This window comes from Maniola jurtina, chromosome 21 (genome assembly GCF_905333055.1).
Source record: "Maniola jurtina chromosome 21, ilManJurt1.1, whole genome shotgun sequence".
Classification (NCBI taxonomy): domain Eukaryota; kingdom Metazoa; phylum Arthropoda; class Insecta; order Lepidoptera; family Nymphalidae; genus Maniola; species Maniola jurtina.
In genome coordinates, this window is record NC_060049.1 from 4,410,281 (window position 1) to 4,433,832 (window position 23,552).

The 23,552-nt window shown below is 35.9% G+C and overlaps 2 protein-coding genes across 4 annotated transcripts in view; one reads left to right on the forward strand and one right to left on the reverse strand.

Annotated features, from left to right (window-relative positions):
* Positions 1-839, reverse strand: part of LOC123876320 (stromal interaction molecule homolog) — a 52,207-nt gene extending 51,368 nt beyond the window's left edge. For both annotated transcript variants that reach the window (XM_045922546.1, XM_045922544.1), the window contains exon 1: positions 434-839. In XM_045922546.1, coding sequence (XP_045778502.1) covers positions 434-602 — 169 coding nt within the window. In that variant the 5' untranslated portion in view covers positions 603-839. The remainder of the gene's footprint in view (positions 1-433) is intronic.
* Positions 840-1,213: 374 nt separating this feature from the next.
* On the forward strand, positions 1,214-21,332 carry LOC123876324 (REPTOR-binding partner). 2 transcript variants are annotated; one of them, XM_045922552.1, is made up of 4 exons: positions 1,214-1,413; positions 18,873-19,008; positions 19,658-19,779; positions 20,354-21,332. In XM_045922552.1, exons 1-4 carry the CDS (start codon positions 1,360-1,362, stop codon positions 20,459-20,461), a joined length of 420 nt encoding a protein of 139 aa, XP_045778508.1. In that variant the 5' UTR covers positions 1,214-1,359; the 3' UTR covers positions 20,462-21,332. The 2 variants fall into 2 exon arrangements, with proteins under 2 accessions (XP_045778508.1, XP_045778509.1); XM_045922553.1 differs by lacking the exon at positions 1,214-1,413 and adding an exon at positions 15,285-15,480.
* The last annotated feature ends 2,220 nt before the right edge of the window (positions 21,333-23,552 follow it).

Below are 23,552 nucleotides of genomic sequence, written 5' to 3' on the forward strand. Positions count from 1 at the left end.
ATTTCATGGTTCTTTAAAAAAAGGCATTAACAGTTAACACATAGTGCTAATACTTAAATGAGTTTTTTACAATGTAATTATTTTTTGTGCTTTAAATAATTTTAAACTAAGCACCTACGTAAATTATTTAGGGATAAAAATAATTTTATATGCTTCCAGTTTTTTAGACTTAAGTACTTATTGTAAAAATAGTAACAAGACCTTATTTTGTAAAGCAATAAATTTTCAATTTGTGGAGCAGGGACAGCTTCTCGTATTTCCAGTTAAGGCGCACAGATGTTGTAAGGTCATTGCTATAACCTATGCCAATACTTTGCAATAATAATTATAACTTTTTAATAAAACTCCGTGTAATGTTTTTTGGCTTGGAAGCGATTTCATGAGGGACGTCAACAGGTGTCATGAGCCAACAAACTGACTGACGAATACTTACTGAGTTCATTTGAGGCTGCAGCGGCGGAATCGCTCATAAACGAGCTGCTCCGCACCATTGGCCCCCATTGCGCCCTCCGACCCTCTCTGGACTCTGTCCTCTCCCCATCGTCCGCTCTACACAGGTGAAGACCAAATACGCACCAATATAACACAAAACCGATACGCATCGTGATAATTCAATGACACTAAAACTAATGCATAAATTGCCCACGATAATAAAACAACACGGCCGCTACACTGCACTCTATACACATCCTAAAATACCAATTGTGTGGAGGATTTTTCTATCATCTAAATCCACATCACACGGCCACAAAATACAAAACTACAAAATTATCACAGAACTCAGAAGTCAGAAAGAAAATTTTTACTAAGGTCAACGTCAGTCGTCAAAATCAAATAAGTTTGACTTGACGACGTAATTTTTTTCAATGGCAGCATTGGATTTTCTGAACAGATTAGATAAGTTTCTGGACAGATTATAATTAAAATTTAAACATTTTTTGTCTATGCTTCTTAAAAGTCTGTAAAAAAGTAGGTACCTACTCTGTGCCACACGTTCGGATACATGTATTGTAGTTTAATTTTATTTAAAAAAAATTTTAAGTAAAATATGTATTTAGATCATTCTTGAGAGCACTTGGAAGTTACAAAATTCCTTTCATGTAGGTACTTTAGGAAATCTTCCAGACAGATACACAACCTTTACAACTTGCTTTACTTTGTAAAAAAAATTAATCAATAACTCATGTGACGTCACATGACGTATGTTACCAAAATAATGTCAAATGACCTTGCCAGTTGCCAGTTTGTAAACAATACACTTGCTTGATATTATTTTGATATTTTAGAGTTTTTCTTGGTTTCTTTTTATTAAAGAAAGTGTTTTTGTATTGGTAAAAGCGGTGAAAGTGTTAGTGCAAAATGAATAACATGGGATTTGAAGCTATGTCTGTTTTGGAGGAAGAATCTCAGAATGTAAGTGTTCAATTATTTTCTTTGTTGTTTATGCTGTCGAAACTGTGTTTACAGTTTTAGCTGCTGACTATTTTTGTTTTTTTATGCTCAGCAGGTCGATCGCGTAAAAATTGTCTCAATCTCACATCCAAAAATATCCTTAAGGATCGTTATCGTTACAGTCCTTATAACCGGTACCGCGTAAGCTTTTTCAGGATTGTAGCAATCGGTCGCAATCATGTAGCAATAGGTCGCAATCACGTGACTATCGATACTTTAGTGGTGGGTCATACTTATAATCCGACTAATTTGAATATCTATGGTAACCTAGCAATCTATACGGCCATAGTAGTCTTCCAAACTTGACTGCGTTGTAGCTATTGAAATAAAGTATTACGAGTCTGTGCCCCGTGCCGCGGAATATGTGAATTTGTGGTTCTTCTAGGTTCATAGAGTATTGTTTATTTACACTTTTACGTTGAGTTGACTTTGTGACGAAACCTAATAAAGTAATTTAAAAGTCGAAACTAAAAAGGAAACTGGCACCCTACAGGGCCGCCTCTGTGAGGCAGCTTGAGATTCTGTTAGAAGTTGCTGAAAGCAACTCAAATATTGCACTCGGTGGGCTCGGTGGAGGACCTCTCGGCCGCCAGGTAGCTCTTAATAATGGGAAGAGCTTTCCAGAAAGCTCAATTCTGTGGGGGCAGGGTGTATTAAACCTTCGTGGAGTGGAAGCGAGTAAGTATTCAAAACATATCGGCCACAAGCTCTATTGCGCTTTGTGGCAGATTTTTTAGTTTTAGCTGCATGTTGACCGTCTAATTTTGATTCAAAGAACGTATGCTGCAATTATGATAATAATTTAAAGTATAAACTGCCACTATAAGACTATGAATAATAGCAGTAGGTTCTATTCTATTGTCATATATTGTATTATAACCATTAAGAAAATAAGTATGTTTATTACTTTTTGAAGTATCGGATACTGCTTAAGAGCCCCACAAAGGCTGGAGACTTGCGACGAGCAGCCACTGGCACTGGAGGTGAACCAAATTTCAACACTTCTTTGACCCCTATCGAAGCACAATATAAGTATAATTGGGAACGTGGCAGTAGAGGGAGAACCCAAAATCCAGATTCCAATAAATGAATCATAGGTATTATGGCAATTACACTTACTTTTGTTCAGTCTGAGTCTGTATATCACAGTTATTTTAAAATTCCACTGTAAGTTTTATAATTATACTGCAAGAGCTGTAAATTTTAAGTGGTTACTGTTACACAAAGGCATATTAAATTTTCAAAGAAATATTTAATAGTAGGTATTATGAATTTATGTATAAAATACTTTTATTTTATTTGTAGATTCCTGACCTGCCTACTCAACCAAGTACATCTACTGTACATCACCAGTATGAGAAATCATTATTGATGAGCAGCTTAGTGACAACTATACAACAAACAGAGGAGCCTTCACAAATAGAAGCTACACATAACCGCTACATATTTCACTAGCATTAGAAGTTTCTCAGTCTGTCTATCATGTTGATACTGAGATACCAGAAGTTAGCACACCAACCAGCACACAACACCGTCAGCCTTTAAGAAGTAATAAACTTATCCAAATATATTTGAAACCTTTTCATAGCCATTGTTCACCTAACTAACATTTTTTTAAATTCCATTAATAACAAGATATTAAGATAAGCCTTTATTAACTGAATTGAATTACATTAATGCTATGTACATAATATATTTCAAATAAATAAATAATATTTTAGTTTTTGACTGGTGTTTTATTTGTTTTCCTTTTTTCTGCTAGGATCTAAAAAAAACTTATTTAGTAATACAGAGTAAATAATCCATACTTACATACTATAATATTATAAATGCGAAAGGGTCAGACTGTCCGTCTGCTACCTTTTCACGACCCAAAAGTTTAACCGATTTTGACGAAATTTGGTACAGTTAGCTTATATCTGGGGGATGGATGATGGACATAGGCTACTTTTTGACGCGGAAAATCAAAGCGTTCCCACGGAATTCCTAAAGACCCATCCGCTTAACCGATTTGTATGAAATTTGGTACTGAGGTAGCTTGCGTCCCTATAAAATTGACACAGGCAACTTTTTATCCCGGTACAGTTCCTACGGGATATTTAAATACCCAAATCCACGCGGACCAAGTCGCGGGCATCCTCTATATAAGTTTTCTCTATTTTATCTTCTGATCTGTATAACGGCACGCTTTTTTCTCTTGAGTTCAGCGTACATAATTGCCCTTGATGCCATAATTATAATATCTGCAAATAATTGGTATAGGCAATATTTATGTTATATACTTCAGGGCGCTAATGTTCCCATATGCTTATCACCATTATCATTAACAGAATTTACCCAGGCGCAAATTATTATTGAGTAGGTAGGTACACAAATCTTATGTAATACATACCCTATGCGGCTAATTAATACAAAAACTACAATAGTTTGGTGTTTTTACCACGTTTTTACTACAAAATTCGCAGTAGAACTTGAATACACCAAACCTTTGGCGGCAAAGTGCAAACATCGAAAGTGTCAAAAGGTAACTTTAAATCTAAAAATTATTCTTCAATGATTTTAACATTATCTTACTTCATATAATAATCCTAATTGCTTTGTTATTTGATAAATTATTTTAAAAAAGCTTTTTAAAATATTTTAACAAAAATATGAGTAGTAAAACGACTTTGGATACCACATATGTCACCGTAAATAACACCTCATGCCTAGTATCAATGAAAGCCTAGTTTGACGTAACGTTTGTCGCAGTCCTTTACGGATATCTTACTTCAAAAGTCTTACGTGGAACCAATTTTCAGTCGTGTTCATACAAATTTTTTATCGATAGTGTACTGCATCAATGTCAGAATTTTTTTAGTCCTCGACGGTCCTTTACGGACAGTTTCAATGATACGTGGAGCCAAAACCATGTTTTGACATTGATGCTGTTCTTTAATGATTGATATATATTTTACGCGATCGACCTGCTGGATTTTACTAGAGTCCTTATGATTTTGGTTTTTCAAGGAAAGTTATCAAACATTTGGTTTTATCAATAGTAACTTAATAGTTAAGTACTTCCTCATTCATTTTGTGTTATCTCCTATGACCAATCTCTGTTTCCGTGTTATAATAATTTCAATCCGAGGCTCCTTTAAGGAGGAGATGTATTGCACAACTAGAATAATAATTTCGTCATTCATATTAGAATCTTATTGGACTTGATAAATGATAAACAAAGACTAAAATAATTGTTTTTCAAAAGCTTCTGGGTTAATTTTGATTCATGATAAGTTGTTCCCAGTAAAATAACGTAGCATTATTGTTTTAATATATTTTTATTACAGTATTTACACTTATCTACTTACTTTTTTCTTAAAAATAAAATACTCACCTTTGAATAGTTTGATGTGATTGTCATTCATGTTAACAAATGAAAAAAAAAATCTTATGCAAATGCTGATAGTATTAGTTTACTAGTAATTAGTGTGTTAGGAGTTTGATAAGAAGTTAGCCCTTGACTGCGATAGCTGGCTAATTTGGAAGAAGCATAGTAATTTATTAATCCCACATCCAAAACCATTCTAGTGGTAGTATGCGCTATCATATCAGAATGTTTTATAGAAGCAGGCGTTACTTTGTGGAAGTTGATGATATACAACTTTGTCTGATTTGGCGGAATTTAGCAAATAAAGCTTTTGGTTCCTTTTTTTTCTTACCAGAATGTGTAATAAACTAACAATATAGCTTTGCTAATAGTTTGGTTATGTCGGAAACCTCCCACCAGACCAGACCAGACCTGAGTAAATGCAAAAATAGTCCAGGTATTAGCTCTATAATACCAGATTTTGCCTGCAACTTTGTCTGCATAGATTAGGTTTTTAAAAATCCTGTGAGAGCACTGATTTTCTGGGGTAAAAAGTAGTCTATGTCCATCTCAATGATGCCAAACTAATATCTCTATTCTCTATACCAATTAAATGAAGCCCGCATAAGTAGGAACATACATAAGTACCTAGCATGATATTAATAAAACAAAGCATAATTTTTATGGCTGAAATTGCAGTGAGTCAGCTTTAGATATATTTATATGAAATAAACTGATATATACTGAAAATATGTGGAGTCTATAAAGCTTTGTCTTCAAATAAGAAGTATTGTATTTCTTATCCAAAATTAGAAGGCTAATTAGAACAACTAACGATTCACAATGGACACCCAGATGGCGTTGCTCGCATAAACAAGTATTTTCTATCCTTGGAAGTTTTCCAAGTGGTATTCATTCTTCTCAATAGGTGGCGCTTCTACTGAACTAGTTAATTTAAAGTTACTTAATTTTATGGATTGCTTTCAGCATTACCTGGTGTTTGCTCAGTAAAATAATCTTATTGAAGAAATCTGGTTATTCAACAGGAGACTAGAGTTGGAGTCAAGTGTGAGAGAGGCTTTTTTAGACTGTATGTAATAAGAAGGTTCAGACTGACTCGTTAGGCAAGTGGGTTGCAAGTTGCATAGCAGATAATGTGGTCCTGGGTTCGATTCTCGGGTCGGGTTTGTAAATAGGTACCTATTAGGTATTTCTATCAACAAATTCTCAGTAGGTACTAGCCCGAAGTTTTTGGAAGAGCACGAAAAGTATTGCGACTTTTCGGTCCTGCGCTTGAACTCTCTCCGGTCTCTCCGGCCGTGTCGATTGCCGCCCCGTCGGACTAAGTAAAAGAATAGAGAGGCCACTTGTGTCAGCGCACTCAGTCGTGCAATATAATGGCCGCTTCACACCAATTGCGTATGCAACACGTGGACGTGACACGCGTGAATCTGTAGAACAAACTGCAAGCATTACGTCTACGCGAACGTTCACGCCACGCAAGCGGTATGCCATGTCTCATACAGTTCCATACATTACAACGCAATGGTACGCGCTACGTCTACGCTTACGCAACGCTTACGCAGGTAGTGTGAACGAGCTCTTAAATGTACCATGCGGATAGCTAGTAGCAATCTATAATCTCTGTGAAGATTAAAAAGAAGTAAAAAAAAATTTAGAAAACTAAATCTATGCGGACAAAGTTGCGGATATCAGCTAGTCTATAATAATATGGGGGTGTGTGTGTGGTAACTATACCGCCGCGCAATTGGCTCGTCAATCAACCTTTTGCTATGAATTTATTTAGAATACCTAGCTAGTACCTACCTTTCCACCATCGGCTGTACTCTAACTGTACCTACTAAATAATGTAAGTTAGATAATAATAAAATTAGTTACCAAGTTTAAACTGAAATTACAGGTCTAAATGTGTTCTTGTGTGGACTTCGTCCGCTTGGATTTAGGTTTTTCAAAATCCCGTGGGAACTCTTTGATTTTCCGGGACAAAAGGTAGCCTGTGTGCTAATCCAGGATATTATCTATCTCCATTCCGAATTTCAGCCAAATCCATCCAGTGGTTTTGCGTGAAGGAGTAACAAACATACATACACACATACTTTCGCCTTTATAATATTAGTGTGATCTACTTTATGACCCAGCATTTGTTAGGTTTGACCTAGACCCCGCATCTGCGCACTGGTCGGCTTATGTACCTAATTTAATGTTTTTAAGGCTATTTACTACGCAATACAAATTCACGAAAAGCGATTTATGTCCCCACTGTGTTAGAGGAACTTGTATGAAATAATACATTTTCAAAAGTGTCTGGTTCGGTTATTTGTTTCTGTATTTTTCTTATGTATTAAATAGCTTTACGGAATGGTCTATAAAAAAATCTTGTAGTTTTAAAGATCGTAAGTGTTATGGTTATTGCTTAGTATAAATTGTAAATACGTTTGAGAATTTTTTTTTTTTTTGCAATAAATTGAACCATTCAAAAATAGTGACCTTAGGTATTAATTTTTAATCTATACTACTAATTTTGTGAGTTGTACCTATGTGTGTGGAGAGTAAACTCCGGAACCACTGCATTTATTTGAAAAATTATTTCACCTTGCGTCAATTTATATGTCTAATCTATTTCAAATGCCATGCCTTTAGCTACATTTAAGTAGCTAGTAGTAATTAGTAGTTAGATAAGTACGATGCAAAGCCATAATAATATCTGATGTGCATCCATGCGAATATCCTAGCATGCAAAAGCAAATTAACACTTCTGTATGAAGTCAAACCGTATCGTCTGATGACCATTATGAGGATTACCTACTACTAATACTAAGCCCCCAAGCCTATGTCGTGTCAAGCACGTGTTGCCGTATTCAGACGTAATGTGATAGTAATCTTAAGGCTTCATTGTTTCATTCAATGTGGTATTAATTTAAGGCTTCGTCAGTACACCAATGTGTGCCAATGTGTTGACCGAATGTGTTGGCCTAATACTACGTGAAGTCGGCGTGACCAGACTTCATTTTGGGTCCAACGTCTAATCTAATATTCTATCTCTACATTTTCCGAAGATTGTTTTGGTAAAATGTAGATTAGCTTTGGTGTCGGCATTTTGTAATCGAGGGAGCGTTCGTTAAAAGCCGACGCCGTTCGTAAACAGTGAAATCCTACAGTTTGACTGCGACGACATTATACAAGGCTCTTTAGTCTTTACACGTGTAAGCTCACTACGCACATAACACCGAAAAAATTCCATTTGAACACCGAGCCATTGAGAACTGTGACGCAGTTACCTATTAGTAATAATCTGGAAGTTTTAATATTTTTTCTTTCAAATTACTACGCCCTTTTATCTTAAACTATTTGTGCTAGCACAAGATATAATATTAAAAAATCTAGGCTTTAATTAAGGGTTTTGAATACGAAAATAAAAATATTTAGCCTGTTGAAATTAATTGAGTGAGAGGGATGTTCAATTTCTTTTAGTGGCATTGATTAATTATTATTATATCTATATATTATAAATGCGAAAATTTGTTTGTTGGATTGTCCTTCAATGACGCCGCAACGAAGCAACCGATAAACGTGATTTTTGCATGGATAATAGCTAAGACCTGTGGAGTTATTCGCAAATTCAGTGATCATCACTGAATGAAAGCAATCAAACTCATTTGACATTGGTTGATTTTAAATTGCTGCTTCATTGAGCGATATAAAAATAATATTTCGTAGGAAACCTTCAATGGAAATAAACGTCAATTGAGCATCATTAGATGTTTAACTTTGACTTCTATATTCCCATAAGTTTGGATTATATCGTAAAAATGCCTTCTCATATTACCTGAAAAAAAAAAATAATGACATCTCAATTAATTTTTTGCGATACTTATCATCATTGTAGAATTGTAGATAAATAATCAACATAAACAAATAGCGTCAAGAGTAATGTTTATATCTTCATCGAATTTTATCATTCAGTTTGATAATAAAAACGTTTTAATACTGAATACGTCGCAATAATATTTTATCTTTTAAAAAGAAAAGTCCTGATTCACCAACTGATTGCTTGACTCACAACGCCCAGCCCTTGGAGTTTGGACCTAGAAACCTTAAATTTTACGCATCGGTTCCCTTTAAGGGGCATGAGACGGGCCTACCCGCGAAATTCAAATTTAATTTAGTTTTTCGCAATTTGTAAACTAATACGACAACGTAGGCTTATGGCATTTTAATTGCGATAATTGTAGTATCATCCTCACAGGTTTATAAAAAATTCTTTACTTGAAAGGGTCTAGTTTAAGAAATTAGCTCTAGTATCGACTATTCTCACAAATCAGTCGATACTATGCTGATGCCCGTGACTTAGTTCGCATGGATCTAGGGTTTTTTTAAAACCCCGTAGGAACTCTTTAATTTTCTAGGATAAATTCCCGGCCCATCTGCTAATCCAGATTCCAGGGTATAGTCTATCTCCATTCGAAATTTCAGCCAAATCCGTCCAGTAGTTTTTGCGTGAAAGAGTGACAAACATACGCACACACAAACTTTCGCCTTTATAATATTAGTGTGACTACAACACTGTGATTTATTGCAATAAAGCTTTAAAATACTACTACTACTTGGTTGGTATATACTTGTAATTGTGGACTTTTTACAAAATGTCTAAAATCGTACACTAATCGGGAATCGGGATGCGTAATAAACGTAGTTTAGTATGAATTGCACTCGCGGTAACCGAGTGCAGCCAAACGATAAGGTCACTTCAACTCAAGGTGGGGAGCAGTACAATACGCCGCACGGTTGCGACACCAGAACGCAGTGCGTTCACGTCTTTACAATCTTGTCTCTTAACTTTCTGTGCATAAGGACTGCGTTTTTGCTGCGCCATCGCTCAAAAGTTCGGCTTTTTTAAAAAAAGAACACATTTTATATATGCGCGCGGTCGTTCGCTCTGCAGTCTGCGCACCACGTCAGTGTGTGTTTAGGTTGTCTCTGAAGCGGACACGGCGCCCGGTCGTCCCAACGAAACCGTAAGTAGAATTTTTGGTTCTCTTATAAGAATCCTATATGAAAACTTCTCCAAAACATTGTTTAGTGTATGCCGGTATTAGAAAGTGTTGTGTTTACAGAGTAATCCGTGCGTACACCTTTAGTTAATGCTTTGACAGTTGAGTTACTACGCCGTATGTTGGTCGGCACGAACTAACGACGCAGTTCTGTTCGGTTGTATCGCCGGCCTTTTGTTGCTAACTGGGCAACAGCGAACTGCGTATTTTATTGGAAATTGTTTATTATGACAATGTTGCAGTTCACTTTAATTAATATAATGTTGGCGAGACACGATAGCTAATACCGCAATTAACATAACAACACGTCCGGTTATCTGTGTGTTTATTTATAAATTTTAAAGGACATTGCGCATTTTTGTTGCGTTGGTTGCTTGAAAATTTAACTCTTTGATAGGCTATTTTTTGTCATTTTTATCAGCACCATAGAAAAATTAATTAAGTACTTATCTAACTTTTTTCCTCTTTACTAATATTCTTATAAGGAAGTGAAAAAGAGAGAAATCTCAAAGGTCTGTGAAGTCTGTCAATCCGCACTTGGCCAGCGTCGTGGACTTATTGCCTAAAAGGTTTCACATCCTGAGAGGAGATCGTTCTCAGTAGTGGGCTGATGATGGGTTGGAGATGATGAAGAAACTGATGTCAAATTATTGGTTTTTACAATGTTTCAACACAGTTGAAAGAGTTGTAGATTTGTGGGTTGACATTTTCGAGTTTTCTATACTTAAAACTTAATTTTTGTTCATCTTTCAAACCTGAGCTAGAACCATGTTTTATATTATGTAGAAAACAAATCGAGTAAACTTGCATTACTATGCCTCATAATTATTATCCTGAGTTTAATTCAGAGACACCTACGCATAACCCGTCTACTCATATTTACACTTAGGTAAGCTCAAAATATTTTTGAGTTAGGTACTAGAGCTTGCCCAATAGATAGTGGAAAAGAATGCACCCAATTTCCTGGGCTTACATTATTATCATTATTAGTAACTATGATAAACAAATCCATTGTTTCGATAACAACACTACTTTTATATTGGACCTCAGTCTTTTGATAAAAAGTCTAATTTCGTCGTAATCCAGCGACATAAAATTCTTAAATCTTGTTAAAAGTAAATCAAATTATAAATAGGTAGGTATACTATATAAGGTGCAATTGAGTAGGTATGCCAGTTTAGTAAACATCTTTTCTAGTAAAAATCATTAACAATTTAATGCTGGGCGAAATCACAGACATATAATTTTACCCGACTACGGCAAAGCCAAAAGGAAGGGTTAGGATTTTATCAGTCTATGTATGTATGTATGTATGTGTGTATGTATGTAGGTACTAGGTATGTAGATAGGTGACTAATCGCTTATTCCGTTTATCTACCCTAAAACAGACTCGGCGACGTGTATCTGTATAACCACACCGGTCAAAAATAATATTTCGTCAGTCTGAAAAAATCCATATGTCTGTCTGCCTGTCCAACTAAACCTGTAATAGTTATCTTACTTTGAAAATTTAAACACATTTAATTTTTTTTTTAATGATGTAACCACAAATTCACGGTTTTCGGATTTATTCCTTTACTTGTGCTATAAGACCTAGCTACCTGCCTTTCATGATTCTAGGTCAACGGGAAGTACCCTATAGGTTTTCTTGTCAGACACGACGGACGAACGGACGGATGGACAGACAGACAGACAACAAACTGATCCTATAAGGGTTCCGTCTTTCCTTTTGAGGTACGGAACCCTAAAAATCTATATATCTGTCTGTCTGCTAGTTCACGGTCCATTCGTTTAACCGATTTTGACGTTGATACAAGATATCTTGCATCCCGGGGAATGACATAGGCTACTTTTGCGCCCGGATAATCAAATCAAAGAATTTACATTGCGTTTTTAAAGGCCCAAATCCACATGGACAGAGTTGCGGGCCTCATCTGCCTATTTAGTACAGAGGTAGTTTGGTTCCTGGAGAAATACATGGACTACTTTTTAACACGGAAAGTCAAAGAATTCCCATGGAATTTTGAAAAACCTAAAATCACGAAGTTGCAAGCATCATCTACTTATTACAACTTTTGTTGAATAAACGGAATTTTTCTTTCTTTTTCTCTTTATGGTACAAATAAATAAAATAGATTAAAACCACTCTATTAAATATGTAGAATTTCTCGTACCATCTATTTCTAGTTAAGATTATGTAAGTTTATCTAGTGAACGATTTCGTCAAGATAATAATATAAATAAAACACATGCAACGACCGACCAACGCGTAGTTATAGTTCTAGATGACTCATTGTCTATTATTAAATGCGTTTAGTAAAATTACGATTTACAAAATACCATTGTATTATATAATAATTTAAGAATAATTACACAGGCCTTATCAACTATGTACTGAACAGTTTTATTTAAGGTTATCGCTTGTTTTTAGATTTATTTAAAGTTTTATCCCGATTAAAGTAGGAAATTTTAACTTAGGTTTATTAAAAAATGACCATCAACAATTGTACCTACTTTGAATAAATGATTTTGACTTTGACTTTGAATGTTAATCAGGATATTTCAATCCCAATTATTTTATTTAATCAGAAATGGCTTTGCGTAGCTTAATATAGTTTCAATAACTGGTCAAATGCGTGTCAGTGCACGTATAAGCTAGGGTTTACTTGGAGCCTAAGGTTCCTTGTCTTGCTAGTTGCCCAAACCTTAGAAGGTCATTATCTCGTAAACGGGGTTTTTTGCAAAAAATTGCCTTCTAAGAAACCTCATAATTGTTTTAAAATACCCATTTCACGAGGCATCACTCGAGGGAGTACACCAAAAGTTATTAATTCTGCTCTCGCTTTTCATTATCAAGACTGTCATGTATTTTCTCAGAGAGTATAGGAATCTCAGGTTGAAATCTAAAGAGCGCACTTTGACTTTGCTGCGACTTTTGCGATCCCTATGACGCTGTCTCGTTTTAACAGTGTCAAGTCAAAGTGCGCTCTATAAATTTCAAGATTAGTCACCCAATTAATATTTATGTTACTTGCACTTGTCTTATATACTTGATCCTGATTGCAATTTTATGGTAACTTTGACCTGTCGGGGGTGATTTATATTTTTTAACCCCCGATCCAAAAAGAGGGGTGTTATAAGTTTGACGCGTGTATCTTCGTATCTGTCTGTGGCATCGTAGCTCCTAAACTAATGAGCCGATTTTAATTTAGTTTTTTTTGTTTGAAAGGTGGCTTGATCGAGAGTATTTTTCTTAGCTATAATCCAAGAAAATCGGTTCAGCCGTTTGAAAGTTATGAGCTCTTTTCTAGTTCCTGTAACCTTCACTTGTCGGGGGTGTTATAAATTTTTCATTTACACGTGTTGATTTCTCTTGTTTAAACGTTTTGTTTTATAGGTACGCAGATTTAACACCATAAATTGAGTTCTAATGCCATCTAAGAATCTCTGTATAAAGACTTTTGCGGTCAATGAACAGACACGACCTCTCAACATACGCTTTTATGAATGGTTTACGATTTCGTACAAGGTCTCCCTCAATCGGGCAACTTATCTACCATAGTACCACAATAACAACATTATTATCATTCGTATTACCGTGTATAAAATAAATACATAGATATATATGAAAGCAAAAAGAAATGTTCGATGCATTTACATAAAAATGAATAAAATTATATACACACTTATTTTTTTATTTTTTATTTGTGAAGTTGAAGGTTTTAACAATCACACTAATATTATAAAGGCGAAAGTTTGTATGTGTGTGTGTGTGTGTGTGTGTGTGTGTGTGTGTGTGTGTGTGTGTGTGTGTATGTTTGTTACTCCTTCACGCAAAAACTACTGGACGGATTTGGCTGAAATTCAGAATGGAGATAGATAATATCCTGGATTAGCACATAGGCTACTTTTTATCCCGGAAAACCAAAGAGTTCCCACGGGATTTCGAAAAACCTAAATCCACGCGGACGAAGTCGCGGGCGTCAGCTAGTAAAAAATAAAAGAAAGTAAAAGTGGACAGAGGATGCACTTATTATCTCTTTAAGAGATCTCTACCAGTCTTATTATAAGAAGTAACGTTTTCTGTTGTAAAAGTACTTAGCTCACTACGTTTTTAGACCGTGCTTAACTAATTTTACCTAAAAATGGCATAATATTTATCACAGAAACACATAATATTATGCATATTAGTGATTAAAGTGTTTGTAGTTGACTAGTTATTTAGGTAAAATACTGATTATATTTCTAATGACTGTAGAGACTGTGTGCAATTGGAGATTTTGCATGAAGGTTTTCTTCATAACGTAGACCTCCACCAAGACGACCTTCCTGGCACAGTGGCGAACGCTAAGTCTTTTAAGTGGGAGGTCCCGGGTTCAGTTCCCAGCATGCGCACTTTAAAATCATAATTTCAAAATAATTGTCTCTGGCCTCGTCTGGGAGGCTTTGGCCGTGGCTAGTTACCACCCTACCAGCGAAGCCGTGTCGTTAAGCGATTTAGCGTTCCAATACGTCGCCCGTTTTGAAACTAAAACCGATAACGGACTTAAAAACTGCCATACCGTAATCCAAGACTCCACCTTAGACTACATCCTCATTTACCACCAGGTGAGATTACAGCCAAGGGCTAACTTGGAAATTAGAATGGAATAATAAATAAAAAGATGGGATTTTTAGAAATTGCACCCGAATGCAATTGGGGTGGGTTATAGTATACCTACATTAAAACGCATACAGCTATTACAAGGTCATCCAGGGCACAAGGACGCATGTTATAGATTTATCTCGAAGCTTTGCCCGGGATGCATACGTGCAGGGAAGGTGCAGGGGTGCATGCGCGCGCCGTTGTTTTACCCGACAATTAAGCCAAAAACACATTTATAAAACGCTACGCGACCAGACTCCCGTCGACGAGTCTTGAAAAAAAAGACTTTCGAAACATGCTCCATTCTACAAGCACTTGCATCATGTACTACGTCTCGTTGTGACAGTATGTGGCATAGGTATTATTTACATTTTATGCAAATCTAATTAAATTAATATTTATGGACAACCTTGTTTACATGAGAACTTTTTAACGTCCGTTAAAAAAGCGTCCAAATGGAACAATTAATGTATTCCCAAGTATTTGTTCACACGTAAAAAGGGTTGACGTGTGAATATTGTGAAACTAATGCATGCATTACGAAATTAGACGTTTACAAGTGCAATTGATAATGAAATTAATGTCGTGAAACTAATTTCGTAATGTAAATTCCGCTTTAGGTATTTGTATTTTGTAAGTGGATTGGTGGCGTGTTGTAAGTACGTTTCCAGTTTTAGTGCTCTCCCGGGCTTGCATCCGCACTTTCTGGACCTAGCCCCTCCCGTGGCCCTCAAAAAATCAATACTAGCTTAACCTGTTGCGATTTATGCTCACACCACCCCCGTTAGTCCTAGGGCTAACTGCATTTCTCTACGCTTGATTATCAAAAACTACCATTATGTAATTTCATTTTATTTGAAGTGAATTACTTAATACTCTTCACTCTGGAAGTTGTGGTTTTATTGCTTTTTACAATTTAGGTTTCGATGGTTAGGTCAACGGTTCGGCAGGTGCGTAAAAAGGTGAGTAACTAGGTTTTAATTTTTTTAGTGAATCTTAAAATTTTAATGCGATCTTTTAAATTGTTTCGGTGCTTCAGCTATGTCTCAAATATTCAGCGTAAGACATTTAGGATTATTTATTTTAATGACTTTAGATTTAACGGAATTAAATTTTTAAATTGGATTGTATTAGGTATTAAACGGCAATAAAAAAACATGTATTCATTATATTTTTTTGCGTGGGAGTCATTTTCTTTGCTTGTTTTGATTAAAAAATTTAAATCAAGAGATCAAATATTTAAGGGTGTTCTAAAAATACGTACCTATGTGAATAACCATTTTGATTCTGGACCCATCTACCATTTTGATATTTTCCCCATTTTAAAGCAAGTTGCCTTCTTGTTTCATCCGCCATTTTAGAGATCCGCCAGATTGGTTCATCCGCCATTTTAGAGCAGCCTCCATTTTAAGTTATCTGCAATTTTAAAGGATCCACCATTTTGGATTGGCCATATTGAATACTAGCCGATGGCCGCGACTTCGCCCGCGTTTATTTAGGTTTTTTGAAATCCCGTGGGAACTCTTTGATTTTCCGGGATAAAAAATAGCCTATGTGCTAATCCAGGATATTATCTATCTCCATTCCAAATTTCAGCCAAATCCGTCCAGTAGTTTTTGCGTGAAGGAGTAACAAACATACACACACACACACACACACACACACACACACACACACACACACACACACACACACACACACACACACACACACACACACACACACATACAAACATTCGCCTTTATAATATTAGTGTGATGATGACGTGACCTATATCCATCCAACGCGTTGCGCAATTAGACATCCCCTCTCTCCTGCCTTTCCCACCTCCAGAGCAGTCAATCGATCGATCTCTTATCACCATGTCCCAATGCAAATGAAAACCACATGCGGACTAGAACAACTCAGCTATATTGGGGATACTACGCAGTGTGTTAAACTTTATTTCAAAATCGTGCTTGGATTTTTTATGTTAAGCAGACACTTAACATAAAAAACCCAAGACACTTAACATTACCAGTGTGGCACAGCTTTCAAAAATAAACGTTTTTCTTTCTTTCTTTTGTTTCTCTTGTTGTATTTTGCGATTTGCGATGAATTCTGAAAAGCGATAATAGCCTAGTGTAGTGGTTAGGACGGCTTCCTAGTTGGGAGTCCAGGGTTCGATGCCGAGCACGCAGCTTTAAGTTTTCGGAGTTACCGTTTAAATTTGAAAAATTACTCTCATTGCATTGGTTTGGTATTGTTTTATTTATTTACCATTGTTATTTTAAAACCAATTTATTCTCACAGGAGTTAATAATATTAAATGTTTTGAAACTGGAAGAAAACATCGCGAGAAACCCTCTTCAATTCATATTACTATACGAAACAAAAACTTGGATCATATGTTATCACAGGAGCTTGCGGTTACGAATAGTTAGTTACCCTCTGTATCTTACCCTCCGTCTACCTAGCTGTTGGCTCTTAAGCTATAAAATTACAATTTTCCTCAGTAGCACAACGATCAGGAAGCGAACTGAGTCCAAGAGGTTGTAGGTACCCCACTGTTGCTCTATTATTGTCGTATCTACTTTTAGCAAAAGCTTTTCTAAATGGATAAGTACCTGTCTTTTTTTAAAGATGCGTAATTGTTAAATGTTGTCTCACATGATACTCGCAGTATGTATTACGTTAAGCTTTGTACTACTTGTTGTGTACTTGTTGTTGGTAACTAGGTACTTGTTGTATCTTGAAATGAAATGAGTGTCATTTGTGTTCCACACAAGGCGTATTACCGTTTCGTAACAAAGCGCAACTACGCAATTGTTTTATGTTCAATGACTAAAAACCAACCAAGTCGGTCCTCGCACACGAAGGGTTCCGTCCTACAAGAAATTACACTTTTTATTTATTTTTTATTTTCATGGCTGCTATTCTGAAATTTTTATTATTAAGTATGTATCTGTTGTTATAGCGGCAATAAAAATTCATATTCTGCGAAAATTCCAACTCTATCTATTACGATCCACGAGACACAGACGGACGGACAGACAGATGGAGGAGGATCCCGTTGGAACCTTTCGGGTACGGAACCCTAAAAAAATGTTTTTAAATCCTAATCAATGCAGACGAAGTCTGGTACCAGCAGCAGCTGCTCTAAATCGAATCGTGAAGCTTATATTATGAATAATACCTATACCTTGTCCGCATGATTGTTTCAAAATAAAGGTGTCAACGCACTTGAGCTGCGCAGCGCGAATCGATGCGTCGAATTAGGCTTAGTTTATATGAGTTTGTATGGAGCAAAGCGCACTTGAGCGACGCGGTGCGGCATTATTTTATTTGAGTTTGCATGGAGCAACGCATCGCGCAGCGCAGCGCAAATGTGTTTGGACCTTAAGCGAAATTTACATTGCGAAATTAGTTTCACGACTTCAATTTCATTATCAATTGCACGTGTAAACATCTTATTTCGTAATGCATGCATTGCAAAATTAGACTTATTCTTAAATTCTGCTTAAAGGCTGATTCACACCAAGCACGTACATGTGACACGTGCGTAGTCACGCACGTGAATTCGTAGACATAACTGCACGCATTACGTCTACGCGAACGTTCACGCCACGCAAGCGGTATGCCATGTCTTATACAGTTCCATACATTACAACGCAATGGTAGAGCTACGTCTACGCTTACGCAACGCTCACGCAGCCTGTGTGAACGAGCTGTGAGAGCATAGAGTAGGATGTACATCTTAAGCGCGTGCAGCGCGGCGCGGCGGCTTGATGTGTAGACTGTAGAGTAGGTACTTTACAAATAATAATCATGCTCCATCATCAAAATAAAGACATCTATTGGCATATTGGCAGATTTCTGACTTATAAGACAGACTATTATTAGATAGTTACGTTTGTTAATACGCCTATTAACAAAGGTATCTAAGAATAATCGGTTTGAGGTTGTGACGTTTTTAAATCATTGATCTTCAAAATAGATTTGTGGCATTAGTTTAAAAGTTCAAGGACAGATGAAAAACAGCCGCTGAATTTGCTCTTTAACTCAAAGTTTCTAGAAAACCCAACAAAATATCTCCAAAATTATATGTTTTCCTAATTATTCCTATTAAAAGAGTTTGTCACAAAGAATATGATTCGAATCCTAGTAGCGTAGCTGTAGCGTAGTAGTTTAGATGAATACTACTGTGGATAGATTTTATTAGGTTTTCGTACTAACGCAATAGGTTTTATCTATGGAATGCTGAGAACAATGTGGTTGTGGTGGCGCTTATAGGGAAAAATCTTATGTCCAGATGTGGACGTTTACAGGCTCAAATGATGATGATGTCCAGGTCTTGATAGTTGTTTTCTTTCAGGAGTCCCTGGGCGGGGTGTACGGGTCAACAGGCGCGTCAGGTGCGGAGGGGACAGACAGGCGGGAAGGGGGCAAACGTGGCCGCAAACCTGGCAGGAAGGCACAGCTCGACAAGCAGGATATGAAGGCTAAACTGGGTTAGTCACTGACCTCTATCAATACACGCTGGACTTGCGATTGCTGACCTGGTTTTGATGCTTGCTTTTCGCCATTTTGGCGCTGATAGCAGCAGTGATCGTCACGTGAGCGTACTCCAAACTAAATTTCAAGGATCAGACATCTGTCAATATAGTGTCAGCACGAGTACCTACCATTTTACAGTGTCAATTTTTATTCCCGGTATGCTCGGTGGAATGCTTCGAATTTGCGCAAAAAATCACTATAATTTTGTATGGCATACTTCATCCATTTCAAGACAATTAGTGGATACTTCTTTCCTTTTCAAGAAGCATCTCACTTTTTTATTTTATTCAGATACAAGTCAGCCCTTGACTGCAATCTCACCTGGTGGTAAGTGATGATGTAGTATAAGATGGAAGCGCCATATGAATGGATGCAGTATAACCTGGAAGGCGTATGGCAGTTTTCATCAAACCCGTACTCCTTTGGTTTACTCCTTTGGTATTCTTTCCGGTCGTTCTTCTGTAACTGAAGATTGTGATCCTGATGAGTTTCCGGCTACTGGATCAGCTATTTCCATTTTCTTCTGTCGGTGGATATTTGTTCACACTAGTTTGAAAGTGCAGTATTTTACTCGTAGCTAAGCCGAATTCGTGATGATTCCAGAACGCAGCAGGCAGTCGGCGCGCGAGTGCCGCGCGCGCAAGAAGCTCCGTTATCAGTACTTGGAGGAGTTGGTCGCGGACAGGGAGCGCTCGGTGCTGTCACTGAGGAAGGAGCTCGACAAAGTGAGTGGAACTTCACAAGGATTTTTTTTTATTTTTAGGGTTCCGTACCTCAAAAAGACAAAAGGAACCCTTATAGGACCACTTCGTTGTCTTTCGGTCTGTCCGTCTGTGAAGAAAACCTTAGTGTACTTCCCTTTGATCTATAATCATGTTTGGCAGGTAGGTAGATCTTATAGCACAAGTAAAGGAAAAAATCCGAAAGCCGTGAATTTGTGGTTAGGTACATCCCAAAAAAAAAAAAAAAAATGTTCATGAACAAATAATTCGTATTTTCAATTTTCAAATACTCTAAAACTTTTTTATTTATTTTTAACGTTTAACGTTTTTATTTATTTTTATGCATTCAATCAATTTCAATGTCGATTTAGTGTGCAACAGAATTAGCCACATTGTCTCGATTTCTTCAATTCTAATGACTCTACAGCGACAGTTAGTAATAGAATATTAATGTTGATTGATATTTCTTTCTTATTTTCTTCAGTCCACCGGCTACTTTATGTGTTTAAGTGGCATTTTTCCGAATGTGAAAATAATTCATTAGAGAATATTAATGTCATGTTATATGTAATTCCAGTATTACAAATGGAACCTCGAGCTGGACCAAGGCCGCATGCCGGAAGGTATAGAAGCCCTGCTTCAGGAGATGGGTGTGGTTAAGCAAGAGGAGGCCAAACCTTTCTAAACTGTCATCCATTTGGAGGTAACTTGCAATTTACGCAATTTTCAACCTTATTACTACCTACATCTAGTAGAAATTCCACCAAAATATATAAATATATAGGTATACCTTCATTGAAGATTTCAAGAGTTTCGGCGTACCCCTGATGTGTTTTGGGAAAAACAAAAAGTTGTTAATTTTTTTTTTTCAACCAAAAAGTGTAATTACCTGCGTAATGCCCAGAAATGTTTTATTAGCAGAAATATTAGTGCAGCAAAATATTTTTAATATACATATCATGGATTTTTCTAAAAGAGGCGGGGTAAAAAAATTATGACAATAATTAGAATCCGATTTTGTATCAAAAGTAAAGTTAAGTACATATAAAAGTGTATAGGGTTTTAATATGTATATACACCAAAATTAATGCTAAGAAACTGATGTAGTTGTTGGTTTTGTTTGGATACTCTAACCTCATTTGGCTCAATAAAATAGACGAGTACCTATTACAAAAAACAAATGGACATTATGCAGATAACTCAGGTAATGAAATAATTTAATGTTATTTGAATTTATAAAATTCAATTTGTTTTTATATTGTAAAACAATAAAAATGAATATTGTTTAGAAATAGGAAGAATTATTTATCCGTTTATAAAAAACCAAATAAATCTGATGCAATAATAGTCCAAAAAAACTATATTAAGACTTAGGTCATTATTAAATTAACTAAATTAAAAACTGTCAACTTCAGTCTTATTAATTAGACTTTGGACTATTGTTGCAGGCTCCTAACATACCCTCGAAAAATTTTGGAGTAAAAAAAGTATTAAGAAGTGCTCATCTGCATAGCTAATAAAAGGTCCTAACAAAACATTTGCTTAAATTTTCATGATAAAAATTTGAAGTTTTCAATAGAAAATTATTTTTGATACGACATAATATATAAGCTAAAAACTATTTTTGGCCCAATTTGACTTAGGTACATATAATCAAAGATTGAATCGAATTGATTTTGAATAATCCAAAACATTTCATAAATTCAGAAAAACTTATTTGAGCAAGTATTTTGTCAAAACCTTAGTTAAGTATATTCATCGTTTTTTTGAACGATGTTAAATTAATAAAATTGTAAGCTACCTTCTTTCTACATTGAAGTAAAACTATTTTCCACACTCAGCTTCGGACAAACTGAGGCGAATTTCGCTTGGGATGCGGAAAACGATTTCCTCGCGCTGACTCCTTGAACTAACTTGCATAGACGAGTTCCTATTTACAAAGGCATACGTATTCACGATTCGTGAACCTCATCCCGTGTGGAATTTCGCTCAATTTGCCCGAAGCTTTATAATTTTAAGAATGAGTGAGTCAAAGTATGAGCGAATGAAATTCAAAATTTCAATATTTTTTGATGTACCTATATAAAGAAGTTAAATATTTATAATATTTACCTACCTTTAATAACATTGTTTTGGGTTCGCTTCTCTTATATTTTATCATAGTTATTGTTTCTTACTATTTTCTTTACTTATACAGTTTAAATTTGATGGAAGTGGCAAGTTGTTTAAAATACATTACTAAAAAATCTTTTTAGAGGACTAACTATTGTTTAACACAAATGTTTGTCTCTGTCGCACACATAGAGTCTATAAACGCCTCGAGCGAGAGAGAGAAAGATAAATATTTAAATTGTAAGCGTGCGACAGAATTGAACATAGTGTGTTCTTATTTTACGATTCGGCAGAAATATTGTGTTTATTTATAACCTGTTTTAATTCGTAACTTTTAAATTACTTTTTAAATATAATAATAATTATGTATAAGAGATATGGGTTCGAGATTAGTTTTGACTTTTACGGATACCAATTTTTATATTCACATGAAACTGGTAGAAAAAGAAGTCATCGTATTTTAAACACTATGTATTTATAAGTGAACAAAAAATGTTAACTGTAGAATAAACTTCTATGGTTTTAAAACCTACATGGACCTATCTCCAAATCAAAGCCATGTGGGCTTTGAAATGAATGTAATGAATATAATATACCTACAGCATATTGCATAATATAAACTAGAAATTATCTAGGACATGTCCAAAATTAGTTTCCTTCTGGAGTCACTGTTTTCTTTCAGTTGGTATATTTAACTAGGGGATGCCCGCGGCTTCACCCGCATGGATTTCGATTTTTTTTAATCCCGTAGGAACCTCTTTTGAAGTCGGTTGAAAATCACATAAGTAATCAAACTATTACTCTACAATTTTGATACATTAAAACCACTTACAGAATAAAATTCAATTGTAATATACATATGTATTTCCGATATATTATCAAATATCGGATATTTTGGTGTTTATTTAATGAATATCGGATTTTTACGAACTCTACACACTTACGACTAACTGAAATGGTTCAATAACTCATTTAACGTTGTTCCTACACAGATAACCAATAGTCAATAGTGATTTATATAAGGCTGTGTCACTACCTTCCACCTAAAAATATCAAATGGCTTAATGTGCACAATTTAGTAAACATAATATACGGTAGTCATAGTTATAAAGTAATATAATACCAGAAATACATAGTACAGACCGAGAAATAAAAGGTGTGAGCAGTACGAAGAATATTGCGCGATATCTCTCACTCAGGTTAGGGACAAAAAGATACAGAAATCCTCTCTCTGGATACCACTACATTGCACAATGTGACATAGGTACTCTTATTGTATTGGTGGACTACGTTCAAGACGATGAAGAATATCCCGTTTGGGGTTTTCCACTTGGGGAACCACGTTTTTGCTCCTAGCCTAACACCCGTATTCACAAACGTAATGAGGTCTCATAGTGCGCTCGAACGTACAGTGTCGGTTCCACCAATCAGATGACTGTATCACGTCAATTTACAATGATCTGATTGGTGGAACCTACACTATGCGTTGAGTGCACTGGGAGACCTCATAGTAATGATTGTGAATACGGCCGTAAGGCTCTACGCACTGCATTCGATCCGAATCCGAATTCTCGGTCCGAAGTAACCGTAGTACCTATTTACCTATTACTTGTAGGGGTTGAGTACTAGATCCGAATTCCTTCAGAAATACTTCGTTGTGCAAA